Genomic DNA, 16,041 nt, shown 5'->3' with positions numbered 1-16,041 from the left:
ACTCAGATTAAAGCACAGTCACCTCACCACAAATTCTCCGAGGCTCCACTCTCCCAGGCTCTGCCCAGGATGGAGTGTGGGAGGCTTTACCAAATAGTCTCTCCTTCCTTTGGGGAGTGTTAGAATCTCATTCTACTTCCTCCACTCTGAATCTCGATGGTTTTATTTCTGCCCCAGGGGACACTCCTTCTAGAGATTTTTGATTCCGAGGCAACTGGAATTAACGGATTATTTTTAAAGCAGAGAAGTACTTCTGGGAAATTAGGAAAAACAGAGAGGGAGAGAAAAGAATAGATCTTACCTCCTGCAAAACATTTTTGCTGATTAAAAGCTTGAGGCTTTGGGTTAGGTGATTGGTTCAGCAAACCACAGGGAGAAAGAGCCCAGCAAGAACCTATAATCACATTTTCAGACTCTTAAACTCAATTTTTTTCCCCACCTACACCACCATCATGCCACATGCCTCCTTCACTGACAGTCAATAGGCTACAACAAATCTCCAGGTAGTGGCTACAGAGCAGGCACTTTACAGACTCTAGCTCCAATCTCAGCACAATGTGAAGTGGCCTTACAATTTCCATTTTACAGGTGAGGACACTGCAGCGGAAAGACATGGAATATCTTTCCTAGGTGAGTGCTGAAGCCAGGCTAGAACCCAAGTCTGAGCCACTCGAAAGCCTTCCCTTGGTCCAGTTTGCTAGACTGCCTCATAATTATGGTCGAATACTTTCTAAAAACCAGCTACCAGTTAATGAGTACCCTGCTCTGTGCCAAGTGTGTTATATAATCTGTACTCCTTTGATAATTCTTCACAGATGTTAGCACAGCATTTGTTTCTGATAAGACTGAGGCTGAGAGACTTGAGTAACTCACCCAACGTCTCGTTTTGCAGCAGAACAAAATCTGAACTAAGTTCTAGTTTTCAAGGCCAGGTTCCTTCCAAGACAACTGCTTTTGCCATTAAAACAATGTGCTTTCCGGTGAAGGAAATGGGGATACCAGTCACACTAATTTCACTATTGTTAGGGAAACGTAGGGGTGCCTGGGTGGCTTAGTCGGTCGAGCCTCCGACTTTGGCTTAGGTCATGATCTCACAGTTCGTGGGTTCGAGCCCCGTGTCGGGCTCTGTGCTGACAGCCTAGAGCCTGGAGCCTGCTTTGGATTCTGTGTCTCCCTCTCTCTCAGCCCGTCCCCTGCTCACGCGCTCTCTCTGTCTCTAAAATAGTTTTTACAAAATATTTAAAAAAAAAGAAATGTATTCAGATTTTGGTTATAAAATACCATGACCCTAATACCATGAAGTTATTGCACTTAACTCCAAATTAGAACATCCAAATGCCTGCCTCAACTCGGGTCTAAACTCTGTTCCATTTTGGGCAAGTCATCTTAAATGTCTTTCATTTAGATCAGCTTCCTCATCACTAATATGAAAGGACTGGGCTAACGTTTAAGTTTCTGCCCAGCTCTGAAATTCAATTTCTAGACGGAAGTATCATATACATAAATGATTAAGAAAAATTGCAAAACATCTCCCAGCTTTACCTTATCTTTTTAAGCTGGCACCTCATTTATTTCCCAACTTTTTCAAGGTTTATCTTTTAACATCCTCAGATTTGGTCACATTTTTTACTGCAATAATTTCCAATAAAATGATACATCATAGAGTATTTAGAATAAGCATTTACAACATGCCTGCAAGTTTAAGTGTTAGATGTGCCTAATGTTTTGGAACATGTATCTCTTCCACAAAAGATGAAAGAAGTAGAAAAGATTTCTTGAATTATCAAGGTTTAGATCATATTTGAACCTGCAACAATTTAAACTAAAACTGTTCCTTCATTGTAGTTATAAGTACAGAGAAAATGCACTTGTCATTTGTGCAGAGCAAATGTATAATAATATACATAAGTGTAGAGAAATTAGTGCAGAGAAAATGTACTTGTCAGTGTTGCTACTTCCTCATTCTCTGATCTTGAGCAAATTACCCTGTTTCCTCACCTGGAAAATAAGCATTCTAATAATATACACCTCATCGTGCTGTTCTGAGGAGCAAGATTATCCATGTAAAATCCAGCACCTGGCACATCGTAAATGTCTAACAAATGTTTAGCTGTTGTCTGTCACCTGCGGTTTCGTTATTTTCATATGCGAGGTCAGCTCGGAGTATTATTATTTCGGGGAATACTTGAGCGCCTACTATGTGGGAGGCCATGGGGTTACAAGGAATTAAAGTCTCTGGCCTTACATCATATTGGAAGAGGATTAGGGGACAAAGAGGTCAAAAAGAAAAACTAAGACAATTTCAGAGGCGACCAGAGCTATACTTTGGGTAACGGACGTCAGGCTGCCTCGCCTCTTTCCCGCGAGACTGCCCTCGGAATCCCTTTGGCCTCTGCCATTGGACGTCACAAGAAGCGCGACCAATCGTGACCCTCTCTGGGAACTTGGTTTTCCCCTCTCTTCTTGCAAGGCGTCAAACGCCAGTCGTCTCCTCTGCGGACGTCCCTTTCGCTCCTACCGCTCCCAGGAGTGTCCCCTCCGCAAGATCTCTCCCAGCACCCCAGCCGGCCGCGAAAGGCGGAGCGGACGCCTGGCGCACTAAGAGTGACGTCAAACGAGGCCCCGCCCGTTACATCACTTCCGGGACGCTTCCTTCGCGGAGCCTTGTGGGTAGCCGGCCGGGGTCTCCTGGCGACGACGATGGCGGGGGATGTGGGCGGTCGCAGCTGCACTGATTCGGAGCTGTTGCTGCACCCGGAGCTGCTGTCCCAGGAGTTCCTTCTCCTCACCCTGGAGCAGGTCGGGCGCGCCGAGGCGGGTGGGCCTGTTTGGGAGAGAGGTTCGGACTTGAGCCGGCCCCAAGTAATCCTGAGTGGCAGCGGACACACCCGCCGCCGTCGCTTGTCCCGCCTGGTTTGTGTCAGCGTCCACTCCACACGGACCGACCAGGTCTCCCCACGCCCCTATCCGGGAAAGAGACGTCCTTAGACTATCAGGGATTCCTGGGAATTAGGACTTCTCTTTTTTGGGGTCTTTGATGGCTCCGACACAGAAGTCCTAGGCGACCCCCGCGGCCTGGATGTGAGCAAGGGCCTGGGGAAGAATCGTAGTAGCAATGAAGGGTAGTAATCAGAGACTGTCAGGGCTGGAAAGCATCGGAGAAATCGCCCTTTTTTCATAGTGTCACCTCGTTTAAAAATGAAACTGAGTCTCGGAGAGGTGAAGTGACATATTTAAGGTCGCACCACCGGTAAGTGGTGCAGCCAGGAGGAGAAACCAGTACTCCTGGCTCTCAATGTAGCATATCCTCTTTTCGAGCTAATGTGGCCTCTGATAGTCAACAAAAAAGACAAAAGAAGTGATGAGTTTGGTTTAAAGTGGTAGAGAATTACTGAAAGTTTCCTTGTGGTTTCAAGTAGCTTGTTTTGTGGTTTTCCTTGTGTTTTCTCCTCACTACTCTTTCTCTAACTTCCTCAAGTGCCCTGCAGATGTATTGATATCAATTACCCTTCACCTGCAGTTCTCAAACTTTTTAGGTACATCAGAATCACTCTAGGGTTCATTAAAATACAGATTGCTGGGCTCCATCCCCAGAGTGTCTGATTGAGTAGGTCCGGGGTGTGGCCTGAATATTGGCATTTTTAACAAGTTCTTGCTGCTTGTCCAGGGACCACAGTTTGAGAATCACCACCCTGGAGCAGTGCGTCGCAAACTAACGTGCCTATGAATTCCCTAGGAATGTTATCCAAGAGACTCTCCAGGGTTTTTCCGTATCTCTAAGTGTATAGAGGGTGAAAATTGATAACAAAGGGTGGTCAAGTATAAGAGAGAAAAGTACTACTTGTGCTTTTAAATTTGGAAGGAAACAGTAAGTGGGATAAGTTTATCAGAGCACAAAGATTGGGCTTGTTTTGCCAGTTAAGCTGAGCACAAATGTTTCCAAGCTTTTCTGAATTGCAGTTGAGGGGTCCATGATCTCATTACCATCTTCGTTTTCCTTCCTAAATCCAAACCCTATCCATAGCTGCTCCTTCTCTTTATGCTATATGTTTTCCGTGATGTTGAGAGCAAATTGGAAAATGAGGGAGAATGAGGTAATATTGACAAGGTTGATGGACAGTGACTGGAAGCTACTCGAAAGGACTGGTGATGGGCACCTGAGTGGCTCAGTAAGTAGGGCCATATTCTCTCTCTCTCTCTCTCTCTCTCTCTCTCTCTCTCACTCACTCAAAAATAAATAAACATGAAAAAAAATTTTTAAGTACTAAAAATAAAAAGAAAGGACTGATGAAAACGTAAAAGGGAGGTTGTAATGACGCACTGTTGTGATGGTCATCAGTAAGGGACTGCAGTTTCCATCTGTAGGGCCATCTGAAATCTTGGTGGTTAACTTCAACTTAAGCATTATTAGGGAGACATGGGAAACAATATACAGCCCACGCTTTGATTGTGTTGGTAACACTCTGGGTGACCTTTGACAGCAGGTAGTAAATTGTCATCACTGTTGGAATTCTTTTGTCCGGTTTCCCCAGGCAGTCTCCCATTTTCAGTTTACGTCCTAGATTAAGATGATGCTGCTGGGGGGCGCCTGGGTGGCTTGGTCGGTTGGGCATCCGACTTCGGCTCAGGTCATGATCTCACGGCCCGTGAGTTCGAGCCCCGCGTCGGGCTCTGTGCTGACCGCTCAGAGCCTGCAGCCTGTTTCAGATTCTGTGTCTCCCTCTCTCTCTGCCCCTCCCCTGTTCATGCTCTGTCTTTCTCTGTCTCAAAAATAAATAAACGTTGAAAAAAAAAAAAAAAGATGATGCTGCTGGAAATGGCCTTCGCGCCTGGTATGCTGGCTGACCAGATGTGAGCTGCAGTCCTTGTCACAGTGAACGTGTGGCCATTGTCTTTAAGATGCGGCTGAACCTGATGTTTGCAGAGCTGAATCTCTTAGTAATAGTACTTCTTAGAGAACTGTATAGGACTGCGGTGTACTTGAAGTCCCTGTAAGTCCGTGTAAGACTTAGATAACAATCTCTGACTTAAATAACAAATTTTGTAATTATATTAAATATATAATAATTGGAAATTTAAATTATGAGTATATTATATTGATTTTTATGGTTATAAATTATAAATAAGAGTATATATTATACGATACATTTTATGATTATAAATAAACTATATATTATATAATTACTAAATTTTATTATTATAAAATTTGTTATTTAAACAGAAACGTTCTACCGTGTTATGTAGGTAGTAATTAAAACAAAGGATGTTATTTTGAAATTACTTTTGTTTCCTTCTCCACAGAAGAACATAGCTGTTGAAAATGATGTAAGAATAAACAAAGACAATCTTACTGATCTTTATGTTCAGCATGCAATACCGTTGCCTCAGAGAGATTTGCCAAAGAACAGATGGGGGAAAATGATGGAAAAGAAAAGAGAGCAACATGAGACGAAAAACGAGACTAAAAGGTACTTTTCAGTGGTTCTGGTTTATATGACTTAACAGTTTTGTGTTTCTTCTTTTTCTCCAGGTAAACTTAGGTAAGAAAAATTCATTTGCTCAACAACTACTATTTATTGAGCACCAGGCACTGTGCTTATAGCACGAAAAAAACTGACAGAATTCCCTGCTTGTGTTTTAATTGGGAGAAACATAATTTAGAAAGTGAAATAAAATATACGGTATGTTATGTAGTGATAAATGCTAAGGAGAAAAGGACAACAGGGAGAGAGATTACCATTTTAGGTAAAGTGGCCAAGAACAACCTCACTGAGAAAAGACATTTCAGCAGAGAAACCTACAAGGTAGAGAGCAAGCTAGCATTCCAGACAGAATACAAGAGTCAGGAGTGTGCCCATCATAGACCAAGAACAATAAAGAGGCTATCAAGGCTGGTATGGAGAGAGTCTGAGGGAGAGTAGAGGAAAGAGGTTTATTGGAGGGGAGCAGCAGAAATTGTTGGCTAGATCCCATAAAACTGTGTAAGTCGTTCTAAGAACTTTGGCTTTGCTCTGAGATGAGGAGCCATTGGAAGATTCTGAGCAGAATGATGACACCATATGATGTACATTTCAACAGCATCACCCTGGCTGTAATTTAAGGTGGGGGGAAGGAGATAGGGAAGTCAAACAGGAGACTATACTGTGATCCAGGCAGTAGATGGTGGTGACTTTGAGTGAGGTAGTGAATTTGGTAAGAGGTGGTCAGAGTCTGGATTTATTTTGGAGGTAGAGCCAACAAGATTTGCTGAACTGGGAGAAAAGGTAGAGTCAAGTTAAGACATTAAGGTCTTTGAATGATGCAGGAACGAAGGAACTGTCATGTAGCTTCGGGGGCACTATTTAAATTTTTTAAATTTCAGAAAATACTTGATAAAACCACAGCAAATAAATTTCCTTTTTAAAAGAAGGCTACCTTTCTTTAACAGTGATAGCTTAATGAGGACAAGGTGTCCTAACAACCCTGAGTGGGCTAGTTATTTCTCTTCCTGTGTCTGTTGTATCCCACGTGGGTGCTATTGATTAACTACTGAACTTATTTTTGGAGGTTTCTGTTTGTAAGGTAGTGTCTATAGGCAGTACACCAGTGATTGTGGAAAAAGATGCAGTGAAGAGTGGGAGCAAGGGAAGATGCTAGTGGTGAGATGAATTGAGGTTTTAATTTGTAGTTATGAAGAAAAACTCATGATTGACCAGGAGATTATTCCCCCAACTGTGGAAAACGTTGAAGAATGTAACACGTATGCCCTTAGTCTTTTGGAAAATACAGTCACTCTTTTGATCAGGAACACATTCAGTTCAGATCGAGGATCCTTTTAGCTTGATGGTTATATACTGGGATAGGCTACTTATTAGAGTTAGCTTTTGTAAATCTTTGGGTTAGGCCAAATATGTTTTCAATTTACTTCTGTTGATTCTTAATAAGAAAGTATTTTCTTCTTGCTCTGCACATTCAGGCACACTGTTCTAAGCAAAGCTTTCAATACTGTCATACTTCGTATAAAAATCCCTTTAACCCCTCAGTATCCTTTTGGAGGACATCTTTGGCTCTTTAAAAAAAACAAAAAAACCCAAAAAAAACCACAATTTGACTTTAGAATCAAAACATTAAAGCTGGAAGCATCTAAGAGACAATCAGGTATTGTTGAATTGTTTATTAATTTTTTTGTGGACAGACTGAGCTCCTGTGATGTCCTCCAGACCACACAGAGCTGGGACCAGATCTACAGGACGGTGCCCAAGTTGGAGCGGGCCTCTGGGCTCTTAGGTTGAACTCTCACAGGCTGACGTGCTGTTTCCCTTCTGTGGTGACAGTGGGCGTATAGTGAGCTTATTTTTTACCTTCTACCAAATAATGTTCAGTGGTGACCTGAGAATTGGTGAGTTTGGCGAATCACCTAGGATCTGGTTAAAATGCAGATTCTGAATCAGTACAGGTTGAAGCCTCAGATTCTGTATTTCTTGAGAGCTCGTTTGGAGGTTCTAGCAGGGGAGCGCAGCTACTCGTATACCCTTGACCAAAGAACGGTCCTCCTCTATCGGGGAAGGTCGTCCTCTTCGACCGAGTGCGCAGCTTCGGGAGGGACGCACATGGAGCGGTGAGGGAGGAAGGGGACACCCGCCTAGCCAGCCAGATCAGCCGAATCAACCCTGGCGATCAATGGGGTGACAGATGTCGCAGCCAGATCGCCCTCACATCCAGATTCTGCATTTCTTAACAGGCTCCCCAGAGGATGCTTAATGCCCCTGGTCCCTGGACCACACTTGGAGATGTAAGACTAAAGTATTCTTCTTAATAAATGGCCGCTCAAATTCTTACGTGTTTAATTAAAAGGTTTTGGGTTTTTTTCCCCCCAAGAACAAATGTGTTGTGTCCCGAGGTGTCATGAATAATGGACAAATGAACGCTCTTATCATTTGTCTTTGTGATTCAGAGTGGAAATTTGGTTTTCAGAAGCTAAATGTGAAGACTTGCTGAATTTTAACATTAAAACTTTATAAATGTTATAGTTACAGTTTAGAAAATGCCTTGGCTTTAGAGATCTTTAATGAATAGAACAGAATGTTCTGTCTCGTTGTTTGTAGACTGCTACTGTAGTAGTCTTGCTATAGTTTTCTAGGTTATTATCCTTTTTAAAGTAATAATTGATACATAGTCAAGATAATTCTGTCAATCAGAGGGTGATTTTTAAAACTTAAAAAAATTTTTTTTAGTTACTTAGGAATCTTATTTTTAAGTCCTAGGGTTAATTTGTCGGCTGATGTTTTCAAAATATTTGTATCTTGTGTGTACATTAAAGCTAACTTACGTTTCTTGTCAGTAAATACTTTAAACGTCAAAGCCCTAGAATATTACCATTTCATTTAGGGTGAACATAGAAAATTTGATTCCCAGTAATCCTACTTAAAATAGATTAGTCTTAGCAATGTTTTTTTGGCCATTGTTTTAGCTTTGAGTTCCTGTGAACGAATGGGTTTGCTGTTCCAATTATGTTTTCCGTGAATACATCTCTGTGATTGCAGGAGTGGCACTGTGGATGGGTTAAGGAAAAGGCCCCTCATTGTGTTTGATGGAAGTTCAACCAGAACAAGCATCAAAGTGAAAAAGACAGAGAATGGAGATAATGATCGACTCAAGCCTCCCCCTCAGGCAAGCTTTACCAGTAATGCCTTTCGAAAATTACCAAATTCGTCTTCCAGTGTTTCACCCCTAATTTTGTCTTCCAATTTGCCTGTGAACAATAAAACGGAACACAATAATAATGACACTAAACAGAACCATGACTTAACGCATAGGAAAAGTCCTTTGGGTCCTGCAAAGTCCCCACCTTTGTCCCCTGTTGGAACTACTCCAGTGAAGTTAAAGCGAGCTGCTCCTAAGGAAGAAGCGGAGGCCGTGGTAAGTGTGCAGAAGTTTCTGGGCTCATGGGAGATGTGAATGAAATCTTCGAGCAGTCTGCCTCATAGCTGAGGTGGGAGAGCAGTGCCACAAGCAGATCTTGAACTCTTAAATGATCTTACTTTTTACATGTCCTTTCTCGTGTTTGAATCCTGGAAGTATAAAATCCATGATGATAAGTTAACATTTTTTAAAGTCTACTCAATTTCTTTCTTTTTTTTTTCTATGTTTATTTATTTTTTAATCTACATCTGAGTTAGTTAGCATATAGTGCAACAATGATTTCAGGAGTAGATTCCTTAATGCCCCTTACCCATTTAGCCCATCCCCCCTCCCACAACCCCTCCAGTAACCCTATGTTTGTTCTGCACATTTAAGAGTCTTATGTTTTGTCCCCCTCCCTGTTTTTATATTATTTTTGCTTCCCTTCCCTTATGTTCATCTGTTTTGTATGTAAAAGTCCTCATATAAGTGAAGTCATACTGTCTTTCTCTAATTTTGCTTAGCATAATACCCTCTAGTTCCATCCTCATCATTGCAAATGGCAAGATTTCAATCTTTTTGATTGCTGAGTAATATTCCATTGTGTGTGCGTGTGCGTGTGTGTGTGTGTATACACACATGTATCTATATATGTATATGTATCTATATATAGGTATATAGATACATATATATATATATACACACACATACATGCATACATATACACACCACATCTTCTTTATCCACTCATCCGTTGATGGACATTTGGACTCTTTCCATAATTTGGCTTTTGTTGATAATGCTGCTATAAACATTGGGGTGCATGTGCCCCTTCAAATCAGCATTTTTATATCCCATGGATCAATTCCTTGTAGTACAATTACTGACCCTTAGGGTAGTTCTATTTTTAATATTTTCAGGAACCTCCATACTATTTTCCAGACTGCACCAGTTCACATTCCCACCAACGGCGCAAAAGAGATCCTCTTTCTCTGCATCCTCACCAACATCTGTTGTTGGCTGAGTTGTTAATGTAAGCCATTCTGACAGGTGTGAGGTGGTTATTTCATTGTGGTTTTGATTTGTATTTCCCGGATGATGAGTGACGTTGAGCCTCTTTTCATGTGTCTGTTGGCCATCTGGATGTCTTCTTTGGAGAAGTGTCTATTCATGTCTTTTGCCCATTTCTTCACTGGATTATTTGTTTTTTGGGTGTTGAGTTCGATAAGTTCTTTATAGATTTTGGATACTAACCCTTTGTTTGATATGTCGTTTCAAATGTCTTCTCCCATCCTGTCGGTTGCCTTTTAGTTTTGCTGATTGTTTCCTTCACTGTGCAGAAGCTTTTTATTTTGATGAGGTCCCAATAGTTCCTTTTTGTTTTTGTTTCCCTTGCCTCCGGGGACAAGTTGAGTAAGAAGTTGCTGCGGCCGAGGTCAAAGAGGTTTTTGCCTGCTTTCTCCTCACGGATTTTGATGGCTTCCTGTCTTACATTTAGGCCTTTCATCCATTTTGAGTTTATTTTTGTGTCTGGTGTAAGAAAGTGGTCCAGGTTGATTTTTCTGCATGTCGCTGTCCAGTTCTCCCAGCACCACTTGCTGAAGAGACTGTCTTTATTCCATTGGATACTCTTTCCTGCTCTGTCAAAGATTAGTTGGCCATACGTTTGTGGGTCCATTTCTGGGTTCTCTATTCTGTTCCATTGATCTGAGTGTGTTCTTATGCCAGTACCATACTGTCTTGATTACAGCTTTGTAATACAGCTTGAAGTCTGTGTACACTCGATTTCTTTCTGCTTAAAATGTGTAAAGAGAGTGTCTTAGGCACTTTTCCTAGCGTTTTCTCATTTAGATCCTTTATCTTGGAACTAAAAGAGGAAAATATTCCTTTGTTAGCAAAGCTCAGAATGTTAAGCAATTTGCCCAGGGTCACATATTTATTAAGTAGCGTTTTAGAGCTTGACCTTTAGTCTGTCTGTTTTGCACTTATCTTAAACCACACTAGAGTGTTTAGGATTTATCACTTACCTCCCCTTCTCAAATTTACCTATCCTTGGAGGGTAGAGGAAGTTTAAGGGAATCTACTGTGTTGGACTGTGTTACAGTTAACCATTTAGATGCTTGGATTTCATATACTGGCAAATTTGGTAGAGATAGGCAATATATTTAGAGTTTACTTAGGGTTTAATTGTTGAGATTTTGTGTGTGTGTGTGTGTGTGTGTGTGTATTTGATCCTTCCCTAGACTTGTCAGAAAATTATTTTACTTTTAAATATCCAGTTTTATAGCTTTTATTTCTTGTCTTAGTCTATTTAGGCTGGTATGACAAAAAAACAACTTTGATTGGGTGGCTTACACAGCAAACATTTATTTTTTATAGTTCTAGAGGCTGGGAAGTCCAGAATCAAGGTGCTGACAGGTTCAGTGTCTGGTGAGGGCCCACTTCCTGGTTCATAGCTGGCTGCTTTTCGCTGTGTTCTCACCTGGTGGAAGGGGCTAGTAAGCTCTCTGAGGTCTCTTTTATGAGGGCCCATTAATCAGAGCTCCTCCTTGTTGTTTAAGCACCTCCTAAAGGCCGTGCCTCCTCATACCATCACCTTGGGGGTTAGGTTTCAAAATGGGACTTCCGAGGGGACACAGGCATTCAGTTTCTGTAGTATTCCTATAGTATACAGTGACTTTATTATCCCCTTGGAATTGTGTGTCCAAAGGATCAAGACTCAGACTAGTTCCAACATTCTAAAATAGTAGACCCTGAAAAAAGAAAACTATTGTGAGTGTGACCAGCTCATGCTTCTTATGTTAGTTCATCCTTTCAGTGACCCTGTGACATAGCACAGGTCTTTTTCTCATCTCGCAGATAAGGAAATGGAAGCTCAGATAATTTAAATAAAGTTGTCCAGGGTGTCAGAGTTACTAAGTGGCCAGGCTGCGTTTGGAATTCAGGTCTGTCTCACCTCAGTGCATGCACCTTTGACACCGGGCTGCCTCTAGACTGACAGAGTTCAGTCACTTCTGTGGGAAGTGGGAGGAGGGTGTCAGATAAGAGAGGGAAGAATAAGAGAAAAGGTAGGAGGAAGAATCCAGACCTCAAATATTACAATAAAGAGTTAGCTTCGAGGATCTTTTCTTTCGGTCTGTTAGAAAGCATTTTTCTACTCAAAAATTTTACTCCTTCAGAGGTTTGTTTTATTTATTTTTTTAATTTATGAGTGTTAAGATCTTGGATTGTGAATTTGAGGAAGGCGATGGGGCAGGCAGGAAGGAAGCAGGTCTGGAGCCTTCAGTGCTTTTCAGTTCTGAATGCACCTTAGAATTATCTGGAGGAGCTTCCTGAAAACCCAGACAGACGTCAGAGCTTCATTCCTGCCACCTCCTGTGGATTCTGACTTAATTGGTTGTGGGATAAGGCCCCGGTCTGGGCATGTTTGTAAGTGCCGTGGGCGATTCTAATTTGCAGACGTTAGAACCACAGCTGGAAAAAAGGGTGGCAGGGGGCTTGCTTTTTTTCCCCAAGCTCCTAAAGTCTTTTCCCACCAGATGGCAGCAGTGATCTACTGTGCATAGATTAGTAGTACACTTTGGTGGTTTAGAGTGCTCATTTCAAGTTATTCTCTGACATTTCTGCAAGTATATACTGATTTCTGTTCATGTCTTTTCAGAATAACCTGAAGCCCCCAGAAGCAAAGAGGAAGATACAGCATGTTACATGGCCATGAAGGAAAGTTTCCAAAAATGTAAATATAACTGTAACTGTAGTTTTTCAAGCAAGTTCACATATATTGACAGTATTTACAGAGATCCTGATTATTGTGGAATTTTCCAAAGAGGTTTCAAATTAGGTTTGAAAAAAGTCTTTCCTTTTCCCTTCCTCCTTTTTTGTTTTTTTTTAATTTTTGCATTTTGTTCCTTGATTTGGAAGGAATTTCTTTTTCAACAAGCGGCTTAGTGTGAGTCATTTATAGCGATCCTAGTCAATTATTAGCTGCAAGTCTGGTATAAAGCATCTGATGACTTTTAAGAATTATTCTCATTAGCCTGTTTTAGTCTTTGGGGAAATTTGAGGTTTTGTTTAAGCTCAAATCTTCTGGAAGTTCACCATTTTTATTTCTTTTCCCTAGCAAAAGAATTTGACAGTTTATCCCAACATTTTAGTAAATAAATACTGCCAAACTCCTCAAGGTTCACCAATAAAGCATATTTGTAGTGCTGCCGGTAAACTATTCAGAATATACAGATGAAACTGCTGTTCTCCAAGTGCTTACCTTGCCTTTCCCCATAAAAATCAAAAGGTAAATCAGTGCTTGCTGTTGCTCCTTCCCTTGAAGTCCCGACAGGATTGGTCTGTTAGGAGCTGACTGGTCGTTCTCACAGCTGGTCTGCCCTTTAAGATGTCCTGGCCGTGTAGTAGCCCTACCTGCTGTTTTCATGAGCAGTCTGTGATCTCACTCTGAGCGCAGGGATCGCTCCTTCCCTGGTGCTGCAGCTTTTCAAAAAGAAGCCAACTGTAAAGCCTTCACGTGTGGTCATGTTCAAGATGGCACCCAATGGCAGAAGGTTTAGAGAGTAGGAAGAGGGGGATGGAATTCTAGAACTTCAGAGAGTCCAGGAAGGATAGCGGTGAGAGGGAAGCTTAGTGTCTTCTGGAGTAGGCAGAAGACGAGAAGATACTGAAGCCAGAAGTCACCCCAGAGTGGCAGCATGGGAGACGAGTACCAGCTAGACGGGGCTCCCTGCTGGGGTGACGGGGACAGCTCCCCGCAGGACTGTCTGTCACACGCACAAGTTATCCACTGAGGTTGTGTGTTCCTGTTGGAATGGTGTCACCATCCCATTTGTGTGGTGGGAATCAGTGGGAAAGTAGGGTATACCTTAGAGCCGTGAGTTCTCGTGTCCATGTTTTGCCTTGTATTTCTAACCAAGTGCAGAGGATACTTTATACTTTTTTCCTTATGTGATCGATCTTCAAATTGGGGTTTGCCTTTTCTTTACTTCTGACAGCAGTCTCGTTCCTCTTTTGATTTGTTAACGCAAGTATTTTAGTTCAGCTCTCAAATAGCCTTACAAAAAATTCATTCAGCCTTGCAGGTACATATGGTACTAAAACTTTAACCCTACAGTTTTTAGCCGTTCTGCCTTTATCCAGTCGATAAATCTATACATACGAGACAAAATTGGTACATACGATGTGTTGCATGTTGTGCTAAATCAGTAACTACATAGTTACCTGTGGGGCTGATGCGTGTAATACTGTTGAAGGACAACTGTAACCCTCTACATAACTGTAAAGGGAGATTTTAAAAGTGCAGATTTTAGAGTAGAATGACAGATTTTTGTATTCAGTTGTCCCTGCTGCTCCCATCTGCATTCTCTCTTAGTTAAGAGAGAGTTAGCCATTTGACAGTTTTAAGTCAGTGGAAACTTATTTTTAGTTACTCAAGAAAATTAATTTTTAATTTGTATATTTAACTTACAGAGTAGGTTGGTAATAACAGCTGAACTGTGTAACATTGTTGCTTCAAATTGAAGTTTATATTACGAACATTCAGAATCAATGCTCATATAGCAGCATATTATTGGGCTATTTTGAGGTTGAAATGTGGAGAAGTGGGAAACCATGGACTGTGTATTACCTAATGCTGACATCTCAGAGCGCTGTGCCTTCTCAAGGTGTTTACATACAGCTGGTCTTGAGATGTCTTCCTCCACATGACAAAGCCTACTGAATGATGGGACTTTGAGGCAGAAGTGTCGGCAATCTTAGGTTTTGAAGGGTTGCTTTGGTGTGCTTTAAAGCTTACAAGGAATTGAGTTGAATGGCAAACGACTTTGGAATACTCTTGACTCACGATCATTGTAATATTGTTACTATCGATTTCCTGTTTCAACAGAGCCAGCTTTTTTTGGGGGGGAGGGTGGTAGGCAGACGAATGGCATTCGAGTCAGTGAGTGGCTTCTGAGGTGTAGTTATGAGCACTTGACCACTTCTGCCACTGGCAGGTGGTCTTGCTCTTTTCTTCCCCAACTTCTTTGTTCTCGGTTTCTTTTTTCTTATTCTCCTTTCCCATATTTTAACTTTCTTTGCTTCTATTCTCCATCCTCCTTTCTGCAGACCCTAAGCATCAGGCTTAGGTTTGCGGGTCATAATGCCTGGCCCTACGCATTCATTGAGGAGTGAAGATAGGATAACCCCCGTTCCTCTTACATTTGAGGGATCATAGACTGCCGCGTGAATTCTGGAAGTCTCCAGCCCCTGCAGCACCAAAGGCCCTGAATTGCTTCCCAGTGGCCGTAAAGGCAGTACAGTTTACCAAAATAGCTTTATTAATCTAGACAGCTACGAGACACTTTGGAAAGTTGGTTCAACTACCACTATGAGGCCATAATATTTTTGCTAGTATTAAAATTCCTCAGAATTGTAATTATTATTTGAAATAATATTTTGGTTGACTTCGTTTTCTGAGAGATGATTCTAAAACTGGTCTAGAGACTCATTCAATAGCAATGACCTTTTAAAAACTTACATTAAGTAAAACTGCCAGTAGCTTAAATCATACATGTGTAAGAGCTTCCTCTATTTACTACTGTGGAACTTCAGTAATTTTAAGAGGTTACAAAACGGTCAAAATGTTTTTAAGCGTGCTCTTTTATTAAATGCTTGTGCAGGTTTTGTAATTCAGTACAGAGAGTTTAACCTTGTAATGTACATTTTTGTATGTAAAGGTCTTTTAAGTAGCCTTATCCTTATTTAAATAAACTGAATAAAATTATTGAGTAGGCCTGTCATTCATAAAAAAATAAAGTGGAAAAACATTCTGTAATGACTTGGTCTCCTTTTATTTGAGCAGACTATCCAGTGGAAAAGTGTCATTCTTTATAGTACGACCTTCTGTACCAGAATTGACTGGGATCAGGCATGATCCCCATAGTCCAGCCACGTCTTGGGGACCCTACCGTGAAGTGCTGGGGGCTACAGTGGCCTGGCGTTCAGGAGAGCCTGACGCCACAGGGGCTGACACACCGACTGCCACTATTCTGTGGTAGACGGAAACAAGTCCCTCAGACCTTATCCTGTGTAAGCTTTCTTAACAAACTGGAACAAACCAGAGGTTCAGGCGAAAGGATTATTTGCGTTTGGGGTGGTCTTTATTTTTTTTTTTAT

General features: G+C 41.5%; 1 protein-coding gene across 4 annotated transcripts; it reads left to right on the top strand.

The window, feature by feature from the left end:
* The first annotated feature begins 2,673 nt into the window (after positions 1–2,673).
* Positions 2,674–15,695, top strand: CUNH2orf49 (chromosome unknown C2orf49 homolog). Of its 4 annotated transcripts, XM_047068536.1 has the most exons (6): positions 2,674–2,799; positions 5,302–5,468; positions 7,721–7,771; positions 8,523–8,649; positions 8,776–8,898; positions 12,542–15,695. In XM_047068536.1, exons 1-6 carry the CDS (start codon positions 2,701–2,703, stop codon positions 12,596–12,598), a joined length of 624 nt encoding a protein of 207 aa, XP_046924492.1. In that variant the 5' UTR covers positions 2,674–2,700; the 3' UTR covers positions 12,599–15,695. The 4 variants fall into 4 exon arrangements, with proteins under 4 accessions (XP_046924492.1, XP_046924489.1, XP_046924493.1 ...); XM_047068533.1 differs by having other exon boundaries at positions 2,675–2,799; positions 8,523–8,898; XM_047068537.1 differs by lacking the exon at positions 7,721–7,771 and having other exon boundaries at positions 2,676–2,799.
* Positions 15,696–16,041: the final 346 nt, after the last annotated feature.

Source organism: Lynx rufus, unplaced genomic scaffold (assembly GCF_022079265.1).
Source record: "Lynx rufus isolate CCGP_SWC_20201006 ecotype Redwood Valley unplaced genomic scaffold, mLynRuf1.p SCAF_8, whole genome shotgun sequence".
NCBI classification, from domain to species: Eukaryota; Metazoa; Chordata; class Mammalia; order Carnivora; family Felidae; genus Lynx; species Lynx rufus.
This window is presented reverse-complemented; position numbering and strand designations above follow the sequence as displayed.

Excerpts from the sequence above, each read along its gene's own strand:
- CUNH2orf49 (XM_047068533.1), top strand. The coding sequence starts at position 2,701 with ATGGCGGGGGATGTGGGCGGTCGCAGCTGCACTGATTCGGAGCTGTTG. Across the intron at positions 5,469-7,720 it reads ACGAAAAACGAGACTAAAAG|GCTCCCCAGAGGATGCTTAA; the intron begins GTACTTTTCAGT and ends ATTTCTTAACAG. Across the intron at positions 7,772-8,522 it reads CCTGGACCACACTTGGAGAT|GAGTGGCACTGTGGATGGGT; the intron begins GTAAGACTAAAG and ends CTGTGATTGCAG.